This window comes from Dermochelys coriacea, chromosome 9 (genome assembly GCF_009764565.3).
Source record: "Dermochelys coriacea isolate rDerCor1 chromosome 9, rDerCor1.pri.v4, whole genome shotgun sequence".
NCBI lineage: Eukaryota > Metazoa > Chordata > Testudines > Dermochelyidae > Dermochelys > Dermochelys coriacea.
The window spans coordinates 165,710-181,927 of NC_050076.1; the positions used below are offsets into that span (position 1 = coordinate 165,710).

The window sequence follows — 16,218 nt, forward strand, 5'->3', positions numbered from 1 at the left end:
TTTCTCTTCACTCCAAATGCTGTTTATCATACTGAACATTCGTTCCATTAGACTGTTTGTTCCAAATAAACAACAAATTTTACTTAGTATAGAAGTACTCTTGAACAAATACTTTGGAGGTTGACTAATGAAATAAAAAACTGAGACGTTGTATCTGCTACAGAGAAGATCTTGGACCATTAAGACTACATATGACAAACTGGCACTGCCTAGAAAAATAACAGGACATACACTTCCTTTAGAGAGGGAGGTTTTCTGCCATGGGTTTGGGGTAGGGTTGCCAACTTAATGACCGAACAAAACCAAACACCCTTGCCCCGTCCCCCACCCTCACTCACTCACACATTTTCACCGGGCTGGGGAGGGTCCCTTTTTGACTGGGTGTTCGGTTGAAAATTGGACACCTGGAAACCCTGGTTTGGGGCTAAGTACCAATGGATGCACTAATCACTGTGTACGTCAAGGAAATTATGTTACCAATCAGCTAAGAATATACATTCTCTGTCTGATAACAGTTACAGGGCCAATGTCCTTAGTGATTAGTCTATTTTATATCTCAAGCAAGTTTGGTTAATGCCTATAGTATTTGTGACCTAAGATGAAGTAAAAGAGGAAGTAGGAGGAGCAAGAGGTTCTGTTATGGCAGATTGTGTTTGGCCTGATGGTGGAGCAGAGACATCTTAAATTCTATCAGTGCCCTATATGCAGTTGTTTCAAGAGCCCTGATTTCTGGGGCTCAACCCACAACTTGCACTTGTTGCTACATTTTTATTCACTCTACAGTTTGGCCATTATCAGCTGAGATGTTTATGTATATGCTGTACCCCCAGGAAGCTCTTCCAAGGATATTTTTATTTGCTGTATTCTGAAACTTTTTATCAGCCCTAATTTCTTTTCTGACCCAGATTATATCCACATAATAAGTGCTGGTTGCAGTAATGCCTTATGTATTGTTGATGTCAGTGATATTTTTGTGGGAGACATCTAGGGAAAAACATCCATGGAAGTATTTCACATCGGAGTTTTGATAAATGTATTAGCAGGGCACTACTTTATCATGTTTACTGTTTTCAGAGAGACCCTGTCTATCTGTCCCACGGTATTTGTAAAGTTCCCATCACAGTATCTATCTGCCCACTCTCAATGCTGATTCTGTTTTAGTTGGTTTCAGAGTAGCAGCCGTGTTAGTCTGTATTCGCAAAAAGAAAAGGAGTACTGGTGGCACCTTAGAGACTAACAAATTTATTAGAGCATAAGCTTTCGTGAGCTACAGCATCAGAAATGCATCCGATGAAGTGAGCTGTAGCTCACGAAAGCTTATGCTCTAATAAATTTGTTAGTCTCTAAGGTGCCACCAGTACTCCTTTTCTTTTTGTTTTAGTTGGATATTAGTTAGGAACAAAGGATGGAGCATTTAGCAAATGCATTTAAAATGGCTTAGGCTATTGATGGAAATTATATTGTACTTTACCCTTAGTATGAAGCATGTTGGTGGAACTAAGTCCAGGTAACGTGGCACTATAAAACAGTAGACCTCTATCCACAACCCTTACCTACAACACTAGCCCTCCCCTCCCCGCCTCAGAGAGCAGAGTTCAGTATACCTGCAGGCTCAGAGATCACATGCAGTCCTATATGTAGCACAGCAACGAGCACATGTTTAGTAGATCATTAGCACAGGGGAAAAAAAAAAGAAAAAAAAAAACCAGTCTCAAGGACAGAGTTGCGCCTGAGGCATAACTGTGCTAAGTTTCCTTGTATCAAAAAGCTATCTATTTGTGTCAACTCTCTGCAAGATTCTGAGTTGATCCAGTAAGCAGGAGAGAAACTTCTAAGTTGATCCAGTAAACAGGAGGTTTAGTTGTGCTCTGAGCATGTTTACCAGATTGTGAATCATGCCAGGGTTTAGGCACGGATTAGGTGCTAAACTGCCTGGCAGTGCAGGATTTAGGCAGCTCAGCTTCCAAATTTTAGATACCTAGCTAATTTAGTCACCTACAGGGTCTGCAGGAGAATGGTATTCGAGGGGAACCAGCATGGGGGCTGAGTGCTCTATACTGGAGAGGGGAAAAGACTTAAAGGCAGCCCAGACAGATGATGAGAACAGGGCCCAGAAGGCAGACTGAAGAAAACCCCTGAAACGTGGAAGACCTTTTTGTTTGTTGAGACTTTTTTAGTTGGTTTGTGACTTAGCTGGAGGGCCAACCCCCATCTCCAGCACTGGCCCATACTTGTGGAGTTTATTAAGGAGTCCACAGAAGTTGAGGCACGGTGCTGCAGAGCCACCTCTGGCCCCAAGGGGGTGCTTGGCTGACCCTGTCACATGGCAGTTAGATGCCTAAATCCCCCTTGTGAATACCACCCCAAGAGAATTAGATCTGCTGAGCTTAATTTGTGGAAACTTCACATCTCAGTATATGAACCTGGGGTAGTCTGCTTCCTAAATCTTTTCTCTATCAGATACCACAGTGTCACAGCTCTGTCATTACTCTGGTTTATTGTTGCTCCAGATAAGTGGAAATAACGAATGCCATGAAGAGGTTTTCTACATACCAACCCAATATTCTCAATCTCATACCATGATCCTTCTCAGCTTGGTTGTTGTAGCCTTTGTGTTGGAAGTGCAAAGGAATTGCTAGACCACTGCAGTTTGTGTTTATCCGTCTGCAACAAAATCTCTTAGAAATTGCATGACAGAATCTTTTCCCTGTGCATGTGCTGATCGGGATCCACTTGGGTTATTACATTCAGCATGAGTTAGAGCTTGCATTCTTTTCCCCTTGCATCACAGAAGCAGCTGCATTTTGTTACTGGGTAAAGTGTCTTCTATTTTTATAAGATCAAATCCCAAGGTTCTTGTTTCAATTTTAGTCAGCCCCAGGAATTTGAGTATGGCTTTAGTAAAATTTGAATAGGCTTCAAGATGTAGCTCAGGATTAATATTTTGCATTTATTTATCAGCTTGCATATCAGGATATCAAAAAAATTTATAAGCATGTATTAATTAAGCCTCACTATGTGGTAAGAAAGTATAATTATACCTCTTCTGCAGATGGGGCACAGAAATGACCTGCTCCCTCCCAAGGTCACAAATAATGTATGTGAATGAAGTAAAAAGAAAAGGAGTACTTGTGGCACCTTAGAGACTAACAAATTTATTAGAGCATAAGCTTTCGTGAGCTACAGCTCACTTCATCGGATGCATTTGGTGGAAAAAACAGAGGGGAGATTTATATACACACACACAGAGAACATGAAACAATGGGTTTATCATACACACTGTAAGGAGAGTGATCACTTAAGATAAGCCATCACCAACAGCAGGGGGGGGAAGGAGGAAAACCTTTCATGGTGACAAGCAGGTAGGCTAATTCCAGCAGTTAACAAGAATATCAGAGGAACAGTGGGGGGTGGGGTGGGAGGGAGAAATACCATGGGGAAATAGTTTTACTTTGTGTAATGACTCATCCATTCCCAGTCTCTATTCAAGCCTAAGTTAATTGTATCCAGTTTGCAAATTAATTCCAATTCAGCAGTCTCTCGTTGGAGTCTGTTTTTGAAGCTTTTTTGTTGAAGGATAGCCACTCTTAGGTCTGTGATCGAGTGACCAGAGAGATTGAAGTGTTCTCCAACTGGTTTTTGAATGTTATAATTCTTGACGTCTGATTTGTGTCCATTCATTCTTTTACGTAGAGACTGTCCAGTTTGGCCAATGTACATGGCAGAGGGGCATTGCTGGCACATGATGGCATATATCACATTGGTAGCCAAGCGCTACGATACAACCGCATTTGCTCCAACCCCTCAGACAGAGACAAACACCTACAAGATCTCTATCATGCATTCCTACAACTACAGTACCCACCTGCTGAAGTGAAGAAACAGATTGACAGAGCCAGAAGAGTACCCAGAAGTCACCTACTACAGGACAGGCCCAACAAAGAAAACAACAGAACGCCACTAGCCATCACCTTCAGCCCCCAACTAAAACCCCTCCAACGCATCATCAAGGATCTACAACCTATCCTGAAGGACGAGCCATCGCTCTCTCAGATCTTGGGAGACAGACCAGTCCTTGCTTACAGACAGCCCCCCAATCTGAAGCAAATACTCACCAGCAACCACACACCACACAACAGAACCACTAACCCAGGAACCTATCCTTGCAACAAAGCCCGTTGCCAACTCTGTCCACATATCTATTCAGGGGATACCATCATAGGGCCTAATCACATCAGCCACACTATCAGAGGCTCGTTCACCTGCGCATCTACCAATGTGATATATGCCATCATGTGCCAGCAATGCCCCTCTGCCATGTACATTGGCCAAACTGGACAGTCTCTACGTAAAAGAATGAATGGACACAAATCAGACGTCAAGAATTATAACATTCAAAAACCAGTTGGAGAACACTTCAATCTCTCTGGTCACTCGATCACAGACCTAAGAGTGGCTATCCTTCAACAAAAAAGCTTCAAAAACAGACTCCAACGAGAGACTGCTGAATTGGAATTAATTTGCAAACTGGATACAATTAACTTAGGCTTGAATAGAGACTGGGAATGGATGAGTCATTACACAAAGTAAAACTATTTCCCCATGGTCTTTCTCCCTCCCACCCCACCCCCCACTGTTCCTCTGATATTCTTGTTAACTGCTGGAATTAGCCTACCTGCTTGTCACCATGAAAGGTTTTCCTCCTTCCCCCCCCTGCTGTTGGTGATGGCTTATCTTAAGTGATCACTCTCCTTACAGTGTGTATGATAAACCCATTGTTTCATGTTCTCTGTGTGTGTGTATATAAATCTCCCCTCTGTTTTTTCCACCAAATGCATCCGATGAAGTGAGCTGTAGCTCACGAAAGCTTATGCTCTAATAAATTTGTTAGTCTCTAAGGTGCCACAAGTACTCCTTTTCTTTTTGCGAATACAGACTAACACGGCTGCTACTCTGAAACCTGTGAATGAAGTATTATCTGTTCCACTGAGGCTGAACAATATGACCAAGCACTTTGGACTAACCCCCATTAATGCTGCCTACCAAGCCTTTTTGCTGTTTGTGCATATACATGTACTGTAGGGTATTAATAAACACTTAGCTCTACTCTAGCACTTTCTCTGTTCCTAGTGCTTTACGCATATGTATTAATTGGCCAAGTAAAGCAAGACACTACACTCAACTTGATGGCATTTCTCTGTCTGATAACTTCTGAACACCAAATCTAATCAATTCCAAAATTTCATGGAATATTCTAGGCATCAATAGGCAGACATCTATTGATTTTTGGTGAAAATCTGAAAACTCAAAGATAGACAGAGACAAGCTCAGCTCCCCACACAGCAACAGCAGCTCCTCCTCACTCAGGATACTACATGGCACCCTGGACACTTCCACTCCTGCGCAGGAAGGAATCAGGCCAACCCTGTGGAGGAATATACTTCATTGCTTATGTAAGCTGAGCTGTAGATACCTGCTTCATCTTTACACACATCCATGCCTCCAGGTTTCTGCTTCCCCCTCCTCGACCCCCATTCCATTCCAGGTCCCTGCTTCCCCACTCCACACAACTTCCCTTCCCTCTGGGTCCTTTCTTCTTCTCCACTTCCATTCCCCCACTTTCCAGATCCCTGCATCCCACATCAGTCCCCTCACCCCAACCCTTCCCCCCTCACCTTCTGGGTCTCTGATTTCTCTTCCCTACTCTGCTGTCCCTACCCCCACTTTCCTCCCCAAATCCTCCCTCTAATGCTTTCATTTGGGGATGGGGTGGAACCAGGGACCTAAACAGGGGTGAGCGCACATTATGGAGAGGAAAGCAGGGGCCCAAAAGGAAAGGGAAGCAAGGACCTGGAATTGGGGGAAATTCAGCTTAGCCTATAAAAGCAATGAAGTGTGTGACCCTCTAGAAAAAAGGACACATACACACACACAGAACCCATGGCACAGAGGGAAACTGGGGGGCACACAGAGTTCCTGGCATGGGGGGGGGACTGGAGGAATGAGACAGGAGATGTTGCAGGGAATCCCTGAAATGGAGCGAGGTGGCATACACAGAGCTCTGGGGGGAGAATGGAGGGATGCAAGAAGTTCATGTTGTGCACAATGAGCTCTGCTGACAGAAGCAACAAAGATTACAATGCTCTAGTTAAATCTCACAGCAACCTTATGTGGTAAGTAGCTAGAATTATCCCTGTTTTACAGATAAGGATGCTGAGGCAGAGAGGTTAAGTGACATGTCTATAGCCACAGAGGCAGTCTATGCCAGAATGAAAGATTTCCTAATTTCCAATACTGTAGTTCTAAGCTCTTGCCCCTCCACAACTATCTTCCAAGGAGGGTGTTATATAATCGCCTGAATTAGAGGATCTTTCTTTTAAAGGGAAGATTTAAGGTTCTTGTTCATATCCCCAGTGACTGGGTCACAAAGTTTCTGTCTGAACAGAAAAGACAGGACCATCTTTTGTTTTAAACCTCAGTCTTATCTACTGAATGCAAAAATAAATAAATAAACAAAAAAACTCCCAAGACAGGGGATTTTTAAAAGTATAAACACCTGTACAAGAATACTCTTCTGCCTGATTTTATCAGAAACTCGATGCAGAACAGTCAACTTTAGTGACTGGAACAACTGTTTTCACTCTGTTGCTTATCTTCCAGTAAAGAAAGACCAGGTGGGTGAGAGAATAGCTTTTAGTGGACCAACTTCTGTTGATGAAAGAGACAAGCTTTCAAGCTACACAGAGCTCTTCTTCAGGTCTGGGAAAGGTACCCTAAGTGTCACAGCTAAATACAAGATGTGACAAAGTAGGAATGTTCTTGTTTTCTCTGAATACTGTGTGGGTGCCTCAGGTGGTGGGATAAGCTGTGTGATTGTTGCAGAGCCTTAGAGGGCCAGTGTGATGCTGTCTGCACAAAAAATGGCTGACACCCTGTCTCCTGGCAACTGGTGGCCTGGGCCCCTCCTCTGCAAAGGTGCCAACTGAAGGTCTTGGAGAACAAAGAGATCAGGTGACCTGCTGGCCTGAGAAAGAGACAAAGGCCAGAGGAGGGGTGGGGGAGTTTCAGTTTGGAGCTGGCTGGGGAAATGGAGGGAGGCCCAGAAGGGGCTCTGGCCTCCCTGCCCCCACAAGACGGACCTGACTGACTGGTCCTGTTCTCTGTACCTATAAGCTCTGTTTTAGATTGTGTTCCTGTCATCTAATAAACCTTCTGTTTTACTGGCTGGCTGCAAGTCACGTCTGACTGCGGAATTGGGGGCAGGACCCTCTGGCTTCCCCAGGAGCCCTGCCTGTGCAGACTCACTGTGGGAAGCACACGGTGTGAGAAGGGAATGCTGAATACTCCGAGGTCAAACCCAGGAAGTTCAAAGCTGTGTAAGCTTCTTGCCCTGGAGACAGACTGGTCACAGAGAGGAGGCTCCCCCAGAGTCCTGACTGGCTTCGTATGGAGTAGTTCTAGAGCATCGCCCAGAGACTCCGTGACACAAGGTCAAAAAGATCATGTAGCATAAGTACTTAGTACATATTCTAAGTGACCATGCAAAGTGAAGTGGCCCTATAAGGCATAGCAAGAAGCTATATCGACACTAATATAATTACTTCAAACTCACCTTGATCATATGGGTGCAGTTAATGGCTGAGCCGCCATTAACACACAATACATTGGGAAAGATCTTAGCATCAGTGAAAGCTGCGCTCATGTCATTACACTTGGCCTGTTCTTGTTCAGAGATAGTGCACCACCTCAAATGCTGCAGGCTCAGAGCTGAAACAAAGCACCAAGGGAAAACTCTGTTAACAAACAATGCCTTTATAACTGTGTTCCCTGCATACTGATTACAGAAGAGCCAGGCCACAGAAATTCATCGCCTGTTCAAAGCTATGGCCTTAGGGCCCACTCCTGTTTTCATTCAAATCAATGAGAGTTTTGCCATTGACTTAAATGGGAGCAGGATTGGGTCCATCTCTCATATTGTCTCATGCTGATATAGGTGCTGCATGAACAACAAAGCAAATAAGTACATACAAAGAATCTATACCACCTATGAAAATGATACAGCCTTGTTTCCTCTGTACTTCATTTATTCAATCTCCACAGTTCCTGTAGTTGTGTACAAAAAGTTGAGCTTTGATATAGCTAGCACTGTCCTACTCTGTGTACCTTCTAGGATTTGTTAACCAGAAATTGCTAGAGATATTGTAAATTATCAGCAGTAAAATTCAGTCGCTTAAGATGTGGCGTCTTGGTTTTATGTAACTTTTTATTATCATGAAGAAAAGAAATATCCATTTAAACTACATACATAGCAAGAGTAGTAATATTTAGAGTGAATCATTTGACCTGAGAGCTATTGAATCCATCTGTCTGTAAAAAGAAAAGGAGTACTGGTGGCACCTTAGAGACTAACAAATTTATTAGAGCATAAGCTTTCGTGAGCTACAGCTCACTTCATCGGATGCATTTGGTGGAAAAAACAGAGGAGAGATTTATATACACACACACAGAGAACATGAAACAATGGGTTTATCATACACACTGTAAGGAGAGTGATCACTTAAGATAAGCCATCACCAGCAGCAGGGGGGGGAAAGGAGGAAAACCTTTCATGGTGACAAGCAAGGTAGGCTAATTCCAGCAGTTAACAAGAATATCAGAGGAACAGTGGGGGGTGGGGTGGGAGGGAGAAATACCATGGGGAAATAGTTTTACTTTGTGTAATGACTCATCCATTCCCAGTCTCTATTCAAGCCTAAGTTAATTGTATCCAGTTTGCAAATTAATTCCAATTCAGCAGTCTCTCGTTGGAGTCTGTTTTTGAAGCTTTTTTGTTGAAGTATAGCCACTCTAAGATCTGTGATCGAGTGGCCAGAGAGATTGAAGTGTTCTCCAACTGGTTTTTGAATGTTATAATTCTTGACGTCTGATTTGTGTCCATTCATTCTTTTACGTAGAGACTGTCCAGTTTGGCCAATGTACATGGCAGAGGGGCATTGCTGGCACATGATGGCATATATCACATTGGTAGATGCGCAGGTGAACGAGCCTCTGATAGTGTGGCTGATGTGATTAGGCCCTATGATGGTATCCCGTGAATAGATATGTGGACAGAGTTGGCAACGGGCTTTGTTGCAAGGATAGGTTCCTGGGTTAGTGGTTCTGTTGTGTGGTGTGTGGTTGCTGGTGAGTATTTGCTTCAGATTGGGGGGCTGTCTGTAAGCAAGGACTGGTCTGTCTCCCAAGATCTGTGAGAGTGATGGCTCGTCCTTCAGGATAGGTTGTAGATCCTTGATGATGCGTTGGAGAGGTTTTAGTTGGGGGCTGAAGGTGATGGCTAGTGGCGTTCTGTTGTTTTCTTTGTTGGGCCTGTCCTGTAGTAGGTGACTTCTGGGTACTCTTCTGGCTCTGTCAATCTGTTTCTTCACTTCAGCAGGTGGGTATTGTAGTTGTAGGAATGCATGATAGAGATCTTGTAGGTGTTTGTCTCTGTCTGAGGGGTTGGAGCAAATGCGGTTATATCGTAGCGCTTGGCTGTAGACAATGGATCGAGTGGTATGATCTGGATGAAAGCTAGAGGCATGTAGGTAGGAATAGCGGTCAGTAGGTTTCCGATATAGGGTGGTGTTTATGTGACCATCGCTTATTAGCACCGTAGTGTCCAGGAAGTGGATCTCTTGTGTGGACTGGTCCAGGCTGAGGTTGATGGTGGGATGGAAATTGTTGAAATCATGGTGGAATTCCTCAAGAGCTTCTTTTCCATGGGTCCAGATGATGAAGATGTCATCAATGTAGCGCAAGTAGAGTAGGGGCATTAGGGGACGAGAGCTGAGGAAGCGTTGTTCTAAGTCAGCCATAAAAATGTTGGCATACTGTGGGGCCATGCGGGTACCCATCGCAGTGCCGCTGATTTGAAAGTATACATTGTCACCAAATGTGAAATAGTTATGGGTCAGGACAAAGTCACAAAGTTCAGCCACCAGGTTAGCCGTGACAGTATCGGGGATACTGTTCCTGACGGCTCGTAGTCCATCTTTGTGTGGAATGTTGGTGTAGAGGGCTTCTACATCCATAGTGGCTAGGATGGTGTTTTTAGGAAGATCACCAATGGACTGTAGTTTCCTCAGGAAATCGGTGGTGTCTCGAAGATAGCTGGGAGTCCTGGTAACGAAGGGCCTGAGGAGGGAGTCTACATAGCCAGACAATCCTGCTGTCAGGGTGCCAATGCCTGAGATGATGGGGCATCCAGGATTTCCAGGTTTATGGATCTTGGGTAGCAGATAGAATACCCCAGGTCGGGGCTCCAGGGGTGTATCTGTGCGGATTTGTTCTTGTGCTTTTTCAGGGAGTTTCTTGAGCAAATGCTGTAGTTTCTTTTGGTAACTCTCAGTGGGATCAGAGGGTAATGGCTTGTAGAAAGTGGTGTTGGAGAGCTGCCTAGTAGCCTCTTGTTCATACTCCGACCTACTCATGATGACGACAGCACCTCCTTTGTCAGCCTTTTTGATTATGATGTCAGAGTTGTTTCTGAGGCTGTGGATGGCACTGTGTTCTGCATGGCTGAGGTTATGGGGTAAGCGAATCTGCTTTTCCACAATTTCAGCTCGTGCACGTCGGCGGAAGCAGTCTATGTAGAAATCCAGGCTGCTGTTTCGACCTTCAGGAGGAGTCCACCCAGAATCCTTCTTTTTGTAGTGTTGGCAGGAAGGTCTCTGTGGGTTAATATGTTGGTCAGAGGTGTGTTGGAAATATTCCTTGAGTCTGAGACGTCGAAAATAGGATTCTAGGTCACCACAGAACTGTATCATGTTCGTGGGGGTGGAGGGGCAAAAGGAGAGGCCCCGAGATAGGACAGATTCTTCCGCTGGGCTAAGAGTATAGTTGGATAGATTAACAATATTGCTGGGTGGGTTACGGGAACCATTGTTGTGGCCCCTTGTGGCATATAGTAGTTTAGATAGCTTAGTGTCCTTTTTCTTTTGTAGAGAAGCAAAGTGTGTTTTGTAAATGGCTTGTCTAGTTTTTGTAAAGTCCAGCCACGAGGAAGTTTGTGTGGAAGGTTGGTTCTTTATGAGAGTATCCAGTTTTGAGAGCTCATTCTTAATCTTTCCCTGTTTGCTGTAGAGGATGTTGATCAGGTGGTTCCGCAGTTTCTTTGAGAGTGTGTGGCACAAGCTGTCAGCATAGTCTGTGTGGTATGTAGATTGTAATGGATTTTTTACCTTCAGTCCTTTCGGTATGATGTCCATCTGTTTGCATTTGGAGAGGAAGATGATGTCTGTCTGTATCTGTGCGAGTTTTTTCATGAAGTTGACAGATTTCCACTCTATACGGCTAAATTCATCTGTCTGTAGAATCACTATGAATCTGGGGCACACTCAGAAGGTTTTATCCGCAACCTTAAGAGCTGGAATAATTGTTTAAAATTATACTGTGAAGCAAATGGCTCCTACAGAGAAGCCCCAATCTAGCATAGCACTATGTACTGGCTTGGGTCGAGCCCAGTCCATTTAGCAGCTTAAACAAACAAACAATCCCTGATGCTCAGAGAATGGCATAAGTATTGGAAGAGAGTAGAAGAGAAAAGTTGCTGACATGATACTGGACCGAAAGAGGCCCTCACCCCAGTCACTCAATGAGATATACATATAAATACATGGGAACAGGTCAGACATGGTAGATTTCAGTTACCAAGGAAGGAAACTGATCTGGCTATCTAAACTGTACCTGTTATCTAAACTGCAACACTTGTTTAGGTAAACAGATATTTGCATATGTAACTTGGGTAACTGTACATACAAACGAGCATATCAACTAATCAGTGGCTACAACCAGATTTTGTACATGTAGCTGGCCTAAGTGCCTTATTCACAATCAAAAATTCAATACACACTTTTACAATTTTGACTTTTTATGGACCCAGGTCAGGATTTGCTCCTATTCGCTTGCTACTTGAGGCCTCCTCCCTTTTAGCCTCTCTCCAAACCTAACTTACCTTGTACTCATCCACAGTGGCTGTACAGTTTATAGTCTGTATCAGAATTTGCTGCCTTTGTTGAGACTGTCCCACCAGCACTCAACAGGCCAGGGCTATGACAAATTTTCCAGTTTGAAAAACTCTGGGTGCTGCAAATCAAACAACCTCACTAATCCCATAAACTTTGCTTTGCACTGCACCAGTCACTAAGACAGAGAGCCTGATTTTATTTACACCACTGTAACTCAGGAATAACTCTAGTGATGTCAGTAGTCTAAAACCAGTGATGACAGTGATTTTACTAAGTTTCTAGAAAAAAAAGACCCAGAAACTTGACATTTCTCAACCAATTTTCAGACCAACATGCATTATTGAAGAGAGAAGCAAGCTTCTCACTAGGCCACTAAGCTATAGGAGGTCTGAGACCCTAAGAACATAAGAATGGCCATACTAGGTCAGACCAATGGTCCATCTAGACCAGTGGCCTGTCTTCTGACAGTGGCCAATGCCAGGTGCTTCAGAGGAAATGAACAGAAGACTTAGTAGAAAAGATAAGGAGTCTTGTAGTGGGACAGTTTGGTTTGTGTTAGGTGATCAGGCAATTCATGGATGCTCAGGTGACTTTGGGAGAACAGAAATACACATTGTCTTCTTTATTATTCCATTTACAAGTTCACAATAATTATATTCCTTCTTTTTGGAAGCTTCTAGAATCCCATAGTCAAAGGCAGTGTTCCCTCTAATTTTTTACATCCATGTAAAAATGATGAATTTTGTTATGTGCGGAATGAATTTTGTTATGTGCACTAATATGGAGGTGATGTGTGGCGGGGGTGGGGCCAAGAGCTTTGGGGTGTGGAAGGGAGCTCAGGGCTGGGGCAGAGGGTTGGAGTGCAAGGGGTGAGGACTCTTGTTGGGGCCGGGGATGAGGGGCTTGGAGTGCAGGCTGCCCCAGGCCTGCAGCGGGGAAAGAGGACTCCCCCAGCCCTCTCTCGCCGCAGCAGCTTGGGGCTGGGGAAAGGGTGCCTCTCCTCGGCAGTGGCAACTCAGGCAGGGCTGGGCTGGACCGGGGAGAGAGCTGGGTCTCCCCAGACATGGAAGCTCGGGCTGGGCTGGGGAAGGGACGCCTCTCCCTGGCCATGGCAGCTCTGACTGGGCTGGGCCAGAAGAGGGGTGCCTCTCCCTGGCTGTGGCAGCTCCAGTGGGGCTGGGCCAGGGGAGGGGCACCTCTCCCCTCCTGTGTAGCCCTTGATAGCCTGCCACACGGCTGCACAGCTTAGAGGGAACTTAGGTCAAAGGCTCCATTTTTTCTCTTATGTGCAAAACTATTTTATTTCCAATTGTTCATAAGTGCCTCAGAATGTGTGGCTAAGTGCTATTATCCAATCCCTGTGTTCCTGTGTCTGATACAAGGGTCTGTGAAGATAAGGCTGCATTGGGCAAGGTGTATGATTACCTCTTACTCACATTAATTTGTGAGATGAAAGATAAAAGGCCCCTGCCTAGCTCCACATTCTTCTAGCATGTGTAATCATAGAATCATCGAATATCAGGGTTGGAAGAGACGTCAGGAGGTCATCTAGTGCAACCCCCTGCTCAAAGCAGGACCAACACCCACTAAATCATGCCAGCCAGGGCTTTGTCAAGCCAGGCCTTAAAAACCTCTAAGGATGGAGATTCCACCACCTCCCTAGGTAACCCATTCCAGTGCTTCACTATGCTCCTAGTGAAATAATGAAATAGCATGAATCCACCTCTTTCTTCCTCACTCTGTTTACAGGGGCTTAATTGAAGTTTCTCTCTTGCCAAACTGCAGCTTTTCTCCCAGCATCTGGCCAGGTGCCTACTTGTAACAGAGGATGCCTTTTAGTCTGCCAGTGGGAGTTAACCTATTTGAGGTGGGGCTAGGAACACAGAGATGACTTGTGGTTTGAGTCCTCTGCTACAGCTGGCCAAGCATGCATTAAAACAGCAAGCTAGTCTCTGAACCCAAGTTTACTCAGTTTTCTGATCTTCCACAGAAGGACACTAACTATGAGGTGGTGGGGGCTAGTAATTTCCATTTCAAATACATTCCTGGGCCCTATGTTAGTATAGTCTCACAATCAGACAGGTAAACAGCCGATTAACTTCTTTAGCAACAAAACAATACTAGGGTTGTGCAGTAGTGGTGTAATATACTGCAACTTACACATGTCAGGGGAATGTTTGGGGCCATTGATATTCTGTGGGACTTTCAACAGGAGACATCTCAAAGAGGACTAAAACAAGATTATTTTACACATAAACAGAGCATCTATCTTTCTGAAAGATTTCAAAGTGCTTGAGAAATAGCCATCCAGTAGGCATAAGAACAGTCAATGCACCTTTGGACCCCTGAACATTCCAGGCAAAATTGTTGACATTTCTCTCTCTCTCTGCCTTGTGCTCGTTGGCTGTTTGCTCCAACCCTACCTCTCCCTCTCCCTCTCCCCTCCCCTCCAACCTCTTTACCACAAATTCACTCCACATTGTCCCCTCCCATCACTCTCCCCTTCAGCTGATCCCCTCCTAAGTAAACCCACACACTCCTTCAAAAAAGAAAACAAAATTGTGGATGTAACATGGCATTTGCCACTACCTCATGTTCACTCTGTTTGTGTGTTCTACCCCTTCCTGCACCCTGTATCTGTCCTGTCTATTTAGACAATATTGTCTCTTTGTACTCTACCTCCTGTTTGTAGCCATCTGTTGCTGTTCCTTGTTTTTTACTTAGATTGTAAGCTCTCTGGAGCAGGGACTGTCTTTTTTTCCCTGTGTTTGTACAGCACCTAGCACAATGTGGTCCTGGTCCACAACTGGGGCTCCTAGGCACTACAATGACAAAAATAATAATAAAAAATGCAATCACTTCAGGGGTGAAGGAAAGGCAACACAAAGCATGGTACATAACAAAAAAGGTTGGGGATATTAGGGTATCATGGATCCACATAATCTATGCTATGCCCCAGCTTTTAAACAGATCTTTGGAGGAAAAGTGTGCCAGATCCCCAAGGGGGTCCCACTTGTTCTTAAGTGTAGGTCAAGGGATTTGCAACACCTCTGCAACTGAGCCTCTCAGGGCCAGCACACCTTCTTCACACCCATAAGCTCTGCCCAGCAAGTCCAACTGAGATAGTCCAGTTTTTGGACTCCATTTTTGGAGTCCATTTTTGGCCCTTTCCCTCTTTGTCAGTCCCACCTGAGAACTGCTGTCTCTTTCCAAAAGCCAACTCTAATCCCAGCCACCTGACACATTTCAGTCCATTGTCCAACACCTGCAAAACCATGCTGAGTTCACATATTCCACCTGGCAGAGATTTCCGTGGATAAGTATCAGTTATTGTGTTTCCCATTGTCTTTGCGGTCCCTCCACTAATATCGGTCTATTTTAGCCAGTGTTTTAACAATCCATTCATTCCACTCCACACACTTACATGACACAACACCTCATGTTTCCTGCTCTTCCCCATGAGCAGCTTTTTAACGCTCCTGCACTCACTGAGTAGCAATGAGAAGTACAGAGGGAATCTAAGGCACATAACTCAGCTGCCTGTTTTCCTACCATATCCCTCCCTCCTTCAGAAATAAAGTGATTCTGAAATTATTTTAATTCTCTTTGTGCTGTAGCATCTCACAGACTAGTCAACCCCAAAGGTACCAAGCGGCCCAGTGAACTCTTCCCTCGAGATCACCAGGCACTTACCAGTGTGAAAGAAACAGAGATGATAAAATATGCCCTGGAAGTTCATGTTGAGAGCTGCGTGTTCTCTGCTCCGTCTCCAGCCTTCAGAATTCCAGCGATCAATGCTTTTATAGTTTATTCTGGTCAGTCTGCTCCTCTTCAGACCACTCCCTGTTGGAAATCAAGTCCCTCACACTGCATAAAATTACTCTTTGTTACTCCAGCAGATTCTAAAGGGAGAGGGAAAAAACTGCATCCGTTTACATTAACTTCAGTCTTGAAAAGAAAATGCAAACTACAATGCAGAATTCCTGGGACACTGGAACAAATTATGACCTGTCATTGCTTAAGCACCACCTGCTGAGTCAAATGGGTAATAACATGTCGATCATGGGAGTAGAGTGAGATTGTGAAATAGTGTTGAGGAATTTTTTTGTTTTGTTTTGAGCAGGTGCTATTAAGCTTTTTCCACATAGAGATCAAGAAGTGTACATTGATGCAATTATGCCCTTCACTCAATATACCTGTCACTTATCACAGG

At 44.4% G+C, this 16,218-nt stretch overlaps 1 protein-coding gene across 1 annotated transcript in view; it reads right to left on the reverse strand.

Moving 5' to 3' along the window:
• The window catches only part of MELTF (melanotransferrin), a 75,525-nt gene extending 59,559 nt beyond the window's left edge, over positions 1 to 15,966 (reverse strand). Inside the window, exons 1-2 of the mRNA XM_038417319.2 lie at positions 15,699 to 15,966; positions 7,613 to 7,767 (exon numbers count right to left, since the gene is read on the reverse strand). Coding sequence (XP_038273247.1) covers positions 7,613 to 7,767; positions 15,699 to 15,744 — 201 coding nt within the window. The 5' untranslated portion in view covers positions 15,745 to 15,966. The remainder of the gene's footprint in view (positions 1 to 7,612; positions 7,768 to 15,698) is intronic.
• Positions 15,967 to 16,218: the final 252 nt, after the last annotated feature.